Raw genomic sequence first — 12,909 nt, forward strand, 5'->3', positions numbered from 1 at the left:
GAAGGGGGGGGTCACTTTTATTTAAAATAAAAAACAAACCCAGGGCCGGGAAAACAGCAGGAAAGCCGGGGGGGGGGGGGGGGTCTGCCCAAAGACACCTCCCAGCAGCCTCCTCCCCCCCATAGGCAGGGGGTGTGTGACTCCTCCCCAAAGGGGGGGGGCTCCTCGCAGGCGTGGGTCGGGTCCGTTCGCGGGGGGCTCAGCGGGACAGCAGGGGCAGGTCGCCGGGCGTGATCAGCAGCCCGGTGTCCAGGGTCAGACTGTCTGAGAGAGGGAGAGAGATCACAAGAGAGGCTGAGGGAGGGGGAGGCGGGGCCTGCACATGGGGGGGCGGGGCCTCACAGAAACAGGGGCAAGGGACTGCCCAGCCTGGCTCGTTGCCACTGCTGGACCTGTCCCCCATGAACTTCTCGAGTTCTTTGCAACCTGGGATCACCCCGGCCTCCGCAACATCCTGCGGCAAGGAGTTCCCCAGGTTAACAGCTGGGCAGGTGAGGAAACAGGGCCTTTCCCTGGTTTTCAATACTCACTGCATCGGCTGGCCCCCAGGCCGTGTTACGAGGAGGAGGGAGTTGCGCGTTCTCCCCCCGCCCCGGTCAGGATTTTCTAGACCCTGATCACACCCCCCCCCCCCCCCCGGCTCCCCCGAGCCGTCCCTTTTCCAGGCCTGAGAAATCTCTCCCCTCCCCAGCTGTGTTGCCCCTTTTCCCACACCCCGGAGCCCCGTTTGGGGACGGGGGGCCCCCGATTCTCTCGTCGGTTCCCGCCTTCCCAAGGGGGGGATTTTCCCGAGAACTCCCACCCCACGGCTCTCGAGGGGGGACCAGCCGATCGACACCCCCCGCCCACCCCCCGCTGGGATGATGTCTGCCAATGGAGGAAATGGTCTGCCCAAACCCCCACATCTCCCTGGGGGGCAGGGGGGTCCCCCCAGCCGCCCCTCCGCCCCTTCCCAGCAGCCCGGGTGTGGGTCCGCCCCCCGGCCCATACCCTGGTCGAAGTTGAGTTTCTTGGCGGGGGGGGCGTCCCCCAGCCCCTCGATGTCAACCAGGTCGCTGTTGGCATCCGAGTCGTTCAAGGCGCTGAGCGTGACGTCTGCCGGGGGGGCGGGGGGGAGAGAGGGGTCAGCCAGGCGCGTGGGGTCCCCCCTCCCCGCCCGCACACGGCCCCCCCCACCCTAGAGACCCCGCCCCCACCCGATCCACTGAGAGACTGGCCCCTCCCGCACCCCAGGGTGCACGACCCCCTCCCCGACACGGCCCCAGCCCAAGGGACATACCCCCCCACACACCACCCCCCTACCCAGGGCACACAACCCCCCCAGACACGGCCCCGCCCCAGGGCACACGACACCCCCACACAGCTCCCACCCCAAGGGACATGACCCCCCCCAACACAGCCCCCCTACCCAGGGCACACAACCCCCCCCCACACACAGCCCCACCCAGGGCACACGCCTCCCCCCAGACAGCTCCCACCCCAAGGGACACAACACCCCCTAGACACGGCCCTGCCGCAGGGCACACGCCTCACCCCAGACACGGGCCCCCCCAGGGCACACGACCCCCCCAGACACGGCCCCCCCCAGGGCACACGACCCCCCCAGGCACATAGCCGCCCCCCAGACAGGACCCCGCCCCATAGGGCCTCGGGGCGGGAACACCCAGGGGTGCCGCTCACCCGATGCCTTCTGCTTCTTCATGGGCGGGGCGGGCGTGTCTTGCAGCCCGGCGGGGCCCCCAACCTGGGCGGGGGGGGCCAGGGCCGGGGCGGCCACCGCCGCCGCCCCCCCCAGCCCGTGCCCCTTCTTGGGGCCCTTCTTGGGGGAGTCGGCGGGCAGGGGCACCCCGCTGTCCTCATAGGCCTTACGCTTGGCCGTGGCTTTGATCTGCGCCCTGCGGGGAGAGGAAAGAGGGGAGGGGGGGGAGTCACCGCGCAGGGCTCCCCCCCCCAGCCAGGACCCCCCATGTCATCGTCGTCCCCCCCCAGAGACACCGCCCCCCCCTTACACCGTCCGCTCCTTGATGACGGCGCTGATCCGGTTCAGGTCGTCCCCGAAGCGCCGCACGGCCGCCCGCAGCATCTCGATCTCCGTCTCCGTCCACTTGGCCCTGGGGTAACGGGGGGGGGGCGTGGGGGGGGGACACACATGGGTCAGGGCCTCCCCTGCCCCGCCCCACCCACCCAGCCGCTCCCCCTCCCTCCAGACCGCCCCCTGCCCCGGAGACCCTGCAATAACACAGCCCCCCCGCCGTGGGGGGCAGGGCGGCGGCCAGGCCTCCCCCCGCCCCCAGGCCCCCCCCCGGCTCACCCAGCGGGGGACGAGTCGGCCACGGGGTGCAGCTGCATGGTCAGCTCCCCCAGCTTGGTGAAGGCGGCGCCGGCCGCGGAGAAAATCTCGCCCACCTGCGGGGGGACGGGGGTGTCAGGGAGCCCCCCCGCCAGGGGGACCCCCCTGCCCGCCTCCAGCCCCCCCCCGCGTCCCCTCCTCCCCCCCCGGGGACGCCCCGGGCACGCCTCCAGCCCCCCTCCCGCGTCCCCTCCTCCCCCCGGGGACCCCCCTGCCCGCCTCCAGCCCCCTCCCGCGTCCCCTCCTCCCCCGGGGACCCCCCTGCCCGCCTCCAGCCCCCCTCCCGCGTCCCCTCCTCCCCCGGGGACCCCCCTGCCCGCCTCCAGCCCCCCCCCCGCGTCCCCTCCTCCCCCCGGGGACCCCCCTGCCCGCCTCCAGCCCCCCCCCCGCGTCCCCTCCTCCCCCCGGGGACCCCCCTGCCCGCCTCCAGCCCCCCCCCGCGTCCCCTCCTCCCCCCGGGGACCCCCCTGCCCGCCTCCAGCCCCCCCCCCCGCGTCCCCTCCTCCCCCCGGGGACCCCCCTGCCCGCCTCCAGCCCCCCCCCGCGTCCCCTCCTCCCCCCCGGGGACGTCCCGGGCAAGCCTCCAGCCCCCCTCCCGCGTCCCCTCCTCCCCCCGGCCCGCCTAGAGCCCCCCCCCGCGTCCCGTCCCTCCCCCGGGGGCCCCCTGACCGCCTCCAGCCCCCTCCCGCGTCCCCTCCCTACCCCGGGGACCCCCCTGCCCGCCTCCAGCCCCCCCCCGCGTCCCCTCCTCCCCCCGGCCCGCCTAGAGCCCCCCCGTGTCCCCTCCCTACCCCGGGGACCCCCCTGCCCGCCTCCAGCCCCCCTCCCGCGTCCCCTCCTCCCCCCGGCCCGCCTCCAGCCCCCCCCGCGTCCCCTCCCCCCGCAGGGGACCCCCCGGGCCCGCCTGCAGCCCCCCCCCACATCCCCTCCTCCCCCCCGGGGAGCCCCCGGGCCCGCCTCCAGCCCCCCCCCCCGCGTCCCCTCCCCCCACCGGGGACCCCCCGGGCCCGCCTCCAGCCCCCCCCCCGCCCACTGCCGGCCCCGCCCCTCTCCGAACCTTGGTGGACGCTGACGTCATGGCGCCCCGGACGCTCCTGCCCCCGCCCGGGGGGTTTCTCCGGCCGGCGCCGCCGCTCGCGGCCCCCAGCTGCTGGCCCCGCCCCCGGCGTGCTGCGCGCGCGCCCTGCGCGCGATGGCGGGAAAACGGGGCGGGCCGCAGCCGGAAGCAGCACCGGCCGCCACTTCCGGCCCCGCTCTAGGCTGCGGGAGGACCGAGCGCTCGCTGGTCTTAACCCCTTCGCCGCCCCCCTCCCCCGCAGGGCACGTGGCCCCTCGCAGCGCAGGCTCCGCCCCCCGTCCGCTCCCCAGCCCCGCCCCAGAGCCAGCTGCTGCCCGCCCCCCCCCCTGCCCCAGGCCACCCGCCCCCCCTCCGAGCCCCCCCGGCCCTGCACCCCCCAGCTCCCCCCCCTCCCAGCCCCCCCACTGGCCCTCCCCCCACCCTGCAGCCCCCCCGAGCACCCCCCACTGGCCCTGCACCCCCAGCTCCCCCCACCCTGCAGCCCCCCCGAGAACCCCCCACTGCAGCCCCCGCGCGCAACCCCATGGCCTGCCCCCAGCTCCCCCACCCTGCAGCCCCCCCGAGCACCCCCCACTGGCCCTGCACCCCCCAGCTCCCCCCACCCTGCAGCCCCCCCGAGCACCCCCCACTGGCCCTGCACCCCCCCAGCTCCCCCACCCTGCAGCCCCCCCCCGAGCACCCCCCACTGGCCCTGCACCCCCCAGCTCCCCCCACCCTGCAGCCCCCCCGAGCCCCCCCCACTGGCCCTGCAGCCCCCAGCTCCCCCCACCCTGCAGCCCCCCTCGAGCCCCCCCACTGGCCCTGCACCCCCCAGCTACCCCCACTCTGCAGCCCCCCTGAGACTCCCCACTGGCCCTGCAGCCCCCCAGCTCCCCCACCCCGCAGCCCCCCTCTGAGCCCCCCTCTGGCCCTGCACCCCCCAGCCCCCCACTGGCCCAGAACCCTCCCAGCTCCCCCCACCCTGCAGCCCCCCTCGAGCCCCCCCACGGGCCCTGCAGCCCCCAGCTCCCCCCACCCTGCAGCCCCCCTCGAGCCCCCCCACGGGCCCTGCAGCCCCCAGCTCCCCCCACCCTGCAGCCCCCCCCGAGCCCCCCTCACTGGCCCTGCACCCCCCAGCTCCCCCCACCCTGCCGCCCCCCCCGAGCACCCCTCACTGGCCCTGCACCCCCCAGCTCCCCCCACCCTGCCGCCCCCCCCGAGCCCCCCTCACTGGCCCTGCACCCCCCAGCTCCCCCCACCCTGCCGCCCCCCCCGAGCCCCCCTCACTGGCCCTGCCGCCCCCCCCGAGCCCCCCCACTGGCCCTGCACCCCCCAGCTCCCCCCACCCTGCCGCCCCCCCCGAGCCCCCCCACTGGCCCTGCAGCCCCCAGCTCCCCCACCCTGCAGCCCCCCCGAGCCCCCCCCACTGGCCCTGCACCCCCCAGCTCCCCCCACCCTGCAGCCCCCCCCGAGCCCCGCCCACTGGCCCTGCACCCCCCAGCTCCCCCCACCCTGCAGCCCCCCCCGAGCCCCCCCCACTGGCCCTGCACCCCCCAGCTCCCCCCACCCTGCAGCCCCCCCCGAGCCCCCCCCACTGGCCCTGCACCCCCCAGCTCCCCCCCACCCTGCAGCCCCCCCCGAGCCCCCCCCACTGGCCCTGCACCCCCCAGCTCCCCCCCACCCTGCCGCCCCCCCCCGAGCCCCCCCCACTGGCCCTGCAGCCCCCAGCTCCCCCCACCCTGCCGCCCCCCCGAGCCCCCCCACTGGCCCTGCAGCCCGCCCCCAGCTCCCCCCCACCCTGCAGCCCCCCCCGAGCCCCCCCCACTGGCCCTGCAGCCCGCCCCCAGCTCCCCCCCACTGGCCCTGCAGCCCCCAGCTCCCCCCACCCTGCAGCCCCCCTCGAGCCCCCCACTGGCCCTGCAGCCCCCAGCTCCCCCCACCCTGCAGCCCCCCTCGAGCCCCCCCACTGGCCCTGCAGCCCCCAGCTCCCCCACCCTGCAGCCCCCCTCGAGCCCCCCACTGGCCCTGCAGCCCCCAGCTCCCCCCTCCCTGCAGCCCCCCTCTGAGCACCCCACTGGCCCAGCACCCCCCCAAAGCCCCCCAGCCCTCCTCCTAAAACCACCCAGTCCCCAGGCACCCCCCCACACACACTCCTCCCCTCATACCCCCCCACCGCGCCCCAGTAAACACTGGGCCACAGGCAGGGGATCCAACGTGTTTTATTGGGCAGGAACCAATTCCAGACTGGACACAAAGGGACACAGATCGCGACCCGGCTGGGGGGGGACCATCAGACCCAGTTCAGCATCTCACCCATCTCAGCGGCTACCGACCCCCCCACCCCTAGCTGGAGACATGGGGGAGGGGATGGGCGACAACGGAGGGTGGGATTTTGAAAGTGAGACCAAGGGGGCACTCCACACTGGGGGGCACAGAGCCTGCCACACACGGGGAGGATGGGGGGAGGCAGGGCCCAGGCACAGCCCCCACCAGCAGGGGGGCTCCCAAGCCCAGGGGCGCCAGGGAGGAGCTGTAATAAATAGAGGGTCCCGGCGGGGTCCCGGCGGGGGGCGGCCGCCCCGCCTAGCGCACCATGTACTCCTTGCGCTTGTTCAGCCGGACCTGGCAGAAGGAGAAGCCCCCGAGCAGCACGTAGAGCCCGGCCGCGATGAAGCAGTTGTAGCTGACTTGCTCGTAGAGGTGGTGGATCTTCTCCGGGCCGCTGCGAGGCGGAAGGAGGGGGGGGGGGTCAGTCCTGGAGCCGGCGCCCCAAGAGGGGACAGGCCCCGTGCCCCATTCCCCGCCCCCCTGAGCCAGCCAGTCCCTGCCCGAGAGGGGCCAGGCCCCGTGGGCGGCACTTACCCCTTGAAATCTTCCTCCGTGAAGGGAACGTCTTCTATGAGGACCGCCGAGTGCACGTTGAAGAAGATCCCCAGGAGAATCTACAGGGAGAGGCCAGAGATCGGGGGGTGAGCAGGGCAGGGAAAGCACCCCCCTCATCCCAGCACTGCACCCCGCCCATGGGCAGGGCACAGCCCAGACCACCGCCACATACACCTGGCTAAGCCCAGTGCCACCCCCTCAACCCACCTTGGCCCTGTGCCCCCAGCAGGATCCACGCCCCACGGGGCAGCCCCCAAGTCCTACTTTAGGGACCAGCCGCAGCAGGGCAGAGGGACCTGGCAGGCCCCATCCCCTACACCAGGGAATCAGGACCTAGCCCCGAGCCTGTGTACACAACACCCGGCACCCGAGCGTCCCTACCGTGCCCAGCCGGCTCCTGGAGAGAACTGGCCCCGGGTCGGATGGAACCGGCCAAGGAGAGAGAACGCGACCTTCCCAGGAGCAGAAAGTCAATGCCCAGGACAGATCATAAGAGCGGCCAGACTGGGTCAGACCAAGGGTCCATCTAGCCCAGTGTCCTATCTGCCGACAGTGGCCAGTGGCCAGGGCCAGGGGCCCCAGAGGGAATGGACCGAACAGGGAATCATCCAGTGACCCCTCCCCTGTCGCCCATCCCCAGCTACTGGCAAACGGAGGCCAGGGACACCAGCCCTGCCCAGCCTGGCTCATAGTCATTGCTGGACCTGTCCTCCAGGAACTTCTCTAGTTCTTTTCTGAACCTTGTTATAGTTTTGGCCTTCACCACGTCCTCTGGCAAGGAGTTCCACAGGTTAACGGTTGGGTGAAGAAAGACTTCCTTGTGTGGGTTTTAAACCCGCTGCCTGTTCGTTTCATTGGGTGGCCCCTAGTTCTTGGGTTATGAGGAGAAAATGACACTTCCCTATTTACTTTCCCCACACCCATCATGATTTCATAGACCTCTGTCATATCCCCCCTTAGCCGTCTCTTTCCCGAGCTGAAAAGTCCCCGTTTTATTAAGCTCTCCTCGCACGGCCGGCGTTCCACACCCCTAACCGATTTCGTTGCCCTCTGCTGAGCCTTTTCCAGTCCCAAGAGACGGGGCCACCACGCCAGCGCACAGGACTCAAGCCGCGGGCGTCCCACGGATTCACATTCAGGAGATTTTGTGTCTTCATCTATCCCATTACTAAGGGGGCGCCTGTTAGACCCAAGGGGCGCCAGGCCCGGCAGCGGGACACACACACACACACCCCCCGCACACAGCCCCAGGGTTTGCCCAGAGGGGGCGCCGGGCACGGCCTCGGGGGTCGCTCCACCCCTGCGGCACCCAGGGGTGATTCAGCTGGCGCTTCAGCCGCCCCGTCACCTTTTCCCACTCGCGTGGGGAAGTCAGTGTCGCTGGGGAAGTTGGAGGGGGGAGGTGCCCCCCACCGCAGCCCAGGCTGGATCCAGCCACTGTGGGGCAGCCCCCGCCCCGTCACACAGTGCTCCCCGTGCCCCCCGTCCACCCCACTAGTCCCCACCCAACCACTCTTGCCACCCACTTCTGCCCCCAAGTCCCCCCTCCCATACACACCCAGGTTGCCCTCCCCTGCACCGTTAGTGCACCCCATCCTTCCCCTCCCCCCCCAGACCGGGTGCACCCCACCCTCCCCCTCCCTCCACCAGCCCTGGTGCACCCCAACCTTCCCCCCACCCCCCAATCCTTCCCCTGCCCTCCACCTTCCCCCACAGCCCCCCACCAGCCCTGGGGCACCCCAACCTTCCCGCCCCCCAATCCTTCCCCTGCCCTCCACCTTCCCCCACAGCCCCCCACCAGCCCTGGGGCACCCCAACCTTCCCGCCCCCCAATCCTTCCCCTGCCCTCCACCTTCCCCCACAGCCCCCCACCAGCCCTGGGGCACCCCAACCTTCCCGCCCCCCAATCCTTCCCCTGCCCTCCACCTTCCCCCACAGCCCCCCACCAGCCCTGGGGCACCCCAACCCTCCCGTCCCCCAATCCTTCCCCTGCCCTCCACCTTCCCCCACAGCCCCCCACCAGCCCTGGGGCACCCCAACCCTCCCGTCCCCCAATCCTTCCCCTGTCCTCCACCTTCCCCCACAGCCCCCCACCAGCCCTGGGGCACCCCAACCTTCCCGCCCCCCAATCCTTCCCCTGCCCTCCACCTTCCCCCACAGCCCCCCACCAGCCCTGGGGCACCCCAACCTTCCCGCCCCCCAATCCTTCCCCTGCCCTCCACCTTCCCCCACAGCCCCCCACCAGCCCTGGGGCACCCCAACCTTCCCGCCCCGCAATCCTTCCCCTGCCCTCCACCTTCCCCCACAGCCCCCCACCAGCCCTGGGGCACCCCAACCTTCCCGCCCCCCAATCCTTCCCCTGCCCTCCACCTTCCCCCACAGCCCCCCACCAGCCCTGGGGCACCCCAACCTTCCCGCCCCCCAATCCTTCCCCTGCCCTCCACCTTCCCCCACAGCCCCCCACCAGCCCTGGGGCACCCCAACCTTCCCGCCCCCCAATCCTTCCCCTGCCCTCCACCTTCCCCCACAGCCCCCCACCAGCCCTGGGGCACCCCAATCTTCCCGCCCCCCAATCCTTCCCCTGCCCTCCACCTTCCCCCACAGCCCCCCACCAGCCCTGGGGCACCCCAACCTTCCCGCCCCCCAATCCTTCCCCTGCCCTCCACCTTCCCCCACAGCCCCCCACCAGCCCTGGGGCACCCCAACCTTCCCGCCCCCCAATCCTTCCCCTGCCCTCCACCTTCCCCCACAGCCCCCCACCAGCCCTGGGGCACCCCAACCTTCCCGCCCCCCAATCCTTCCCCTGCCCTCCACCTTCCCCCACAGCCCCCCACCAGCCCTGGGGCACCCCAACCTTCCCGCCCCCCAATCCTTCCCCTGCCCTCCACCTTCCCCCACAGCCCCCCACCAGCCCTGGGGCACCCCAACCTTCCCGACCCCCAATCCTTCCCCTGCCCTCCACCTTCCCCCACAGCACCCCACCAGCCCTGGGGCACCCCAACCTTCCCGCCCCCCAATCCTTCCCCTGCCCTCCACCTTCCCCCACAGCCCCCCACCAGCCCTGGGGCACCCCAACCTTCCCGCCCCCCAATCCTTCCCCTGCCCTCCACCTTCCCCCACAGCCCCCCACCAGCCCTGGGGCACCCCAACCCTCCCGCCCCCCAATCCTTCCCCTGCCCTCCACCTTCCCCCACAGCCCCCCACCAGCCCTGGGGCACCCCAACCTTCCCGCCCCCCAATCCTTCCCCTGCCCTCCACCTTCCCCCACAGCCCCCCACCAGCCCTGGGGCACCCCAACCCTCCCGCCCCCCAATCCTTCCCCTGCCCTCCACCTTCCCCCACAGCCCCCCACCAGCCCTGGGGCACCCCAATCTTCCCGCCCCCCAATCCTTCCCCTGCCCTCCACCTTCCCCCACAGCCCCCCACCAGCCCTGGGGCACCCCAACCTTCCCGCCCCCCAATCCTTCCCCTGCCCTCCACCTTCCCCCACAGCCCCCCACCAGCCCTGGGGCACCCCAACCTTCCCGACCCCCAATCCTTCCCCTGCCCTCCACCTTCCCCCACAGCCCCCCACCAGCCCTGGGGCACCCCAACCTTCCCGCCCCCCAATCCTTCCCCTGCCCTCCACCTTCCCCCACAGCCCCCCACCAGCCCTGGGGCACCCCAACCTTCCCGCCCCCCAATCCTTCCCCTGCCCTCCACCTTCCCCCACAGCCCCCCACCAGCCCTGGGGCACCCCAACCCTCCCGCCCCCCAATCCTTCCCCTGCCCTCCACCTTCCCCCACAGCCCCCCACCAGCCCTGGTGCACCCCAATCTTCCCCCCCGCCCCCAACCTTCTCCCCCCGCCCCCCCAGGCGGCCAGGGCCCCGCTCACCAGCATGATGACGCCCCAGGCGCTGAGCACGATGCCGCAGGCGGCCAGCTTGGGCCCGCAGCAGAGCAGGGAGGCCATGGCCGGGCCGGGGGGGCGGGCGGCGCGGAGCCTCCTCCTCGGGCTGCTGCTGGCCGGGCCGACGCAGCAGACTGAGGGCGGCCGCGGCCCCCGGAGGGAGGAGTCAGCTGACCGGGCGCAACCACTCTGCAAAGACTGGGGGGGGTGGGGACACGTCCCCCTTGTGGCGCAATGGAACCGGCCCCGGCCGCTTCCAGCTCCGCCATCCGATTGGTCGAGCGCCCCCGGACCGTTCCATCCTCAACCGGGCGGGGGGGGGGGGGCGAACCCCGGCTATTTATAGACGCGGGTTTCCGAGAGCCCCAAATCCCCCTCAGGAGTGGGGGTGGGTAAAATCCCCATAAGCTGGGAGAGTTAAATAAGGGGAATGAAAAACAACCCCTTCCCTGGCGCAAATGGTACAGTCCAAAGAACTGGGGCGGTGGGGGAAGGGCTGTCACATGACAGGGCCTTAACTTGAGCAAGGGCAGGGTCACGTGACTCTGGATAAGGGCAGGGCCTATTGGGGACAGGGTCACATGACTGGACAAGGGCAGGGCCACATGGGGACCAGGTCATGTGACTCTGGGGAAGGGCAGGGCCACATGGGGACAGGGTCACATGACTGGACAAGGGCAGGGCCACATGGGGACCTGGTCATGTGACTCTGGGGAAGGGCAGGGCCACATGGGGACAGGGTCAGATGGGGACCAGGTCACGTGACTGGACAAGGGCATGGGGACCGGGTCATGTGACTCTGGGGAAGGGCAGGGCCATATGGGGACAGGGTCACGTGACTGGACAAGGGCAGGGCCACATGGGGACCGGGTCATGTGACTCTGGGGAAGGGAAGGGCCACATGGGGACAGGGTCAGATGGGGACCAGGTCACGTGACTGGACAAGGGCATGGGGACTGGGTCACGTGACTCTGGGGAAGGGCAGGGTCACCTGCGGACCTGGCCATGACTCCGGGCAAGGCGGGGTGGCCATCCCAGGCGCCTGGAGGACGAGTCCGTGGTCCCCTTGACTCACACCCGCCCGTCAACCCCCACCCCGCTCCTCCGAACGTGGATTCTCCCCGTCACACCCCTCCATTCATACACCCCGCAGCCTGGGCCGGTGAATTGGCCTAACGCAGCCTGGCCCTGCACCCTGCTAGCCGCCGCCCTCCCATCACCCCCCGGCCCTCGCCAAAGTCGGCATCTGGCCCAAGCCAATCGAAAACGGCTCGAAATCAAGCTAGAGACGTTGGGTGCGCGGCCCGGCCCCCGGATCCAAAACCCAGCGAAGAGCGGGACCGAACCAGCCAGGGAACTGGGCCAGGCGGCTGGGTGGGGGGGTAGCGACAGGTCACTTGTGAAAATGCGGTATAAATACCACCGGCTGAAGTGCGTCAGGGGGGAACGTAACGATGCCGCACAGGCCGGCTTCCCGGAGACTGGCACCGGAGAGAACTTGTTTCCTGTACCGTATTTATACACCTGGCTGACGCTGGTTCTTTGGGCGCTCGAGTGTATTTCATACTGAACCCCACGGTGCATGAGCCGTCGCCTCTACCGTTAATCAGCCGGACTGCTTCTAAAAACGAGGACAAAGCTCCGTCAACACTAATTATATGGCACAGACAGCGTGCCCGAACCTTACCTCACTGTCTACTTGTATTTTTTCCCCTGCCCGGCAGCCACGAAGGACTTCTTATGGCCGAGGGACGCTGGAGACGGGGCCTCGCATGCAGCGTTTTGAAAACCAAAACAAATCCGTAGTTCGGCTTTTTCTGCGTCCATTTCCAACCGATTTCTCTCATCTCGCCACGCAGATTCATCTGCGACAATCCTCTCCCAGCCCACGGCTTGCTACAGGACGGGGAAAGTATGGCAGGACCTGGGCATTGTGGTGTTTTCCCCCCTCAAAGTCTTGAAGTTTCTGCTTCCGCTTGGCTTTGTCCTCTTCAAACTCGGCCCGCGTTTCTCTTCAACTCTTGAACACGCGGCGATGGTGTGACACCTTTGTACAGCGTGCTTCGGATGCCCCACCCGGGTTAATCACTCGCTTCCACAGCTTCTGTAAACTCTTCAAAGCCCGACCCTTTGGCAACCAAACGACACTTTCTTGTTTCACGCTGGCTTGGTTCACCCTCGGAGCTTGTTGGGCATGGCGTTCGCAGCGTAACCATGAACGTCTGTCCGTTATTCTGTCATTCCGCACTCTAGATTCTTCCTGCGCCAAAGCGGGAACGTTCTTCATGTCATGTCTGACCACTGTGTGCGCGCCTCAGTTTCCCCACGTGTCACTCCTATCTCTCGGGGGTGCAGCAACCCCTAGAGGCCGGAGTGACGGCGACTGGCTAACAGGGTGCAGAGACCGGCCCACACGCTGTAGCCCGGCACCCCATGGCTGGGGCCCGTCCCCTGTGAGGATCCAGCCGGAGGGGCTGGGTACAGAGCACCCAGGGGACCGGTTTGCCCAGGGGACAGACGAAGCCCGGAGGCAGTCGGGAAGGGTGTACTGGGGAGGGACTGAGGCTGCTGGTTTGGGACTCAGGGGGCAGAGGCCGGGGCTCTGGGTCCCCTCCAGACGGGCATTGCTGCTGGTCCCTGCTCCTGGTGCTAACGCCCTTCCCTACGCCGGGTTCCCGACGGCTCATAACCCGGCTGTGAGACAACTATCTGCAGTGGGGAGTGGGGC

At 70.9% G+C, this 12,909-nt stretch overlaps 2 protein-coding genes across 4 annotated transcripts; both read right to left on the reverse strand.

Annotated features, from left to right (window-relative positions):
* On the reverse strand, positions 1-3,559 carry BACC1 (BPTF associated chromatin complex component 1). Of its 3 annotated transcripts, none has more exons than XM_084616631.1 (6): positions 3,408-3,558; positions 2,312-2,406; positions 2,010-2,111; positions 1,681-1,895; positions 991-1,095; positions 1-260 (listed from the first exon to the last, which is right to left on the reverse strand). In XM_084616631.1, the coding sequence occupies exons 1-6, from the start codon at positions 3,426-3,428 to the stop codon at positions 256-258; spliced, it is 543 nt and encodes a 180-aa protein (XP_084472757.1). In that variant the 5' UTR covers positions 3,429-3,558; the 3' UTR covers positions 1-255. The 3 variants fall into 3 exon arrangements, with proteins under 3 accessions (XP_084472757.1, XP_084472756.1, XP_084472758.1); XM_084616630.1 differs by having other exon boundaries at positions 1-264; XM_084616632.1 differs by lacking the exon at positions 2,010-2,111 and having other exon boundaries at positions 1-264; positions 3,408-3,559.
* A 2,051-nt stretch (positions 3,560-5,610) lies between these two features.
* RNASEK (ribonuclease K) lies at positions 5,611-10,326 on the reverse strand. The gene is made up of 3 exons (XM_084616593.1): positions 10,167-10,326; positions 6,270-6,349; positions 5,611-6,129 (listed from the first exon to the last, which is right to left on the reverse strand). The coding sequence occupies exons 1-3, from the start codon at positions 10,242-10,244 to the stop codon at positions 5,991-5,993; spliced, it is 297 nt and encodes a 98-aa protein (XP_084472719.1). The 5' UTR covers positions 10,245-10,326; the 3' UTR covers positions 5,611-5,990.
* Between the last annotated feature and the right edge of the window lie 2,583 nt (positions 10,327-12,909).

The sequence above is a fragment of the Lepidochelys olivacea genome (genome assembly GCF_965140295.1).
Source record: "Lepidochelys olivacea isolate rLepOli2 genome assembly, chromosome: 28".
NCBI lineage: Eukaryota > Metazoa > Chordata > Testudines > Cheloniidae > Lepidochelys > Lepidochelys olivacea.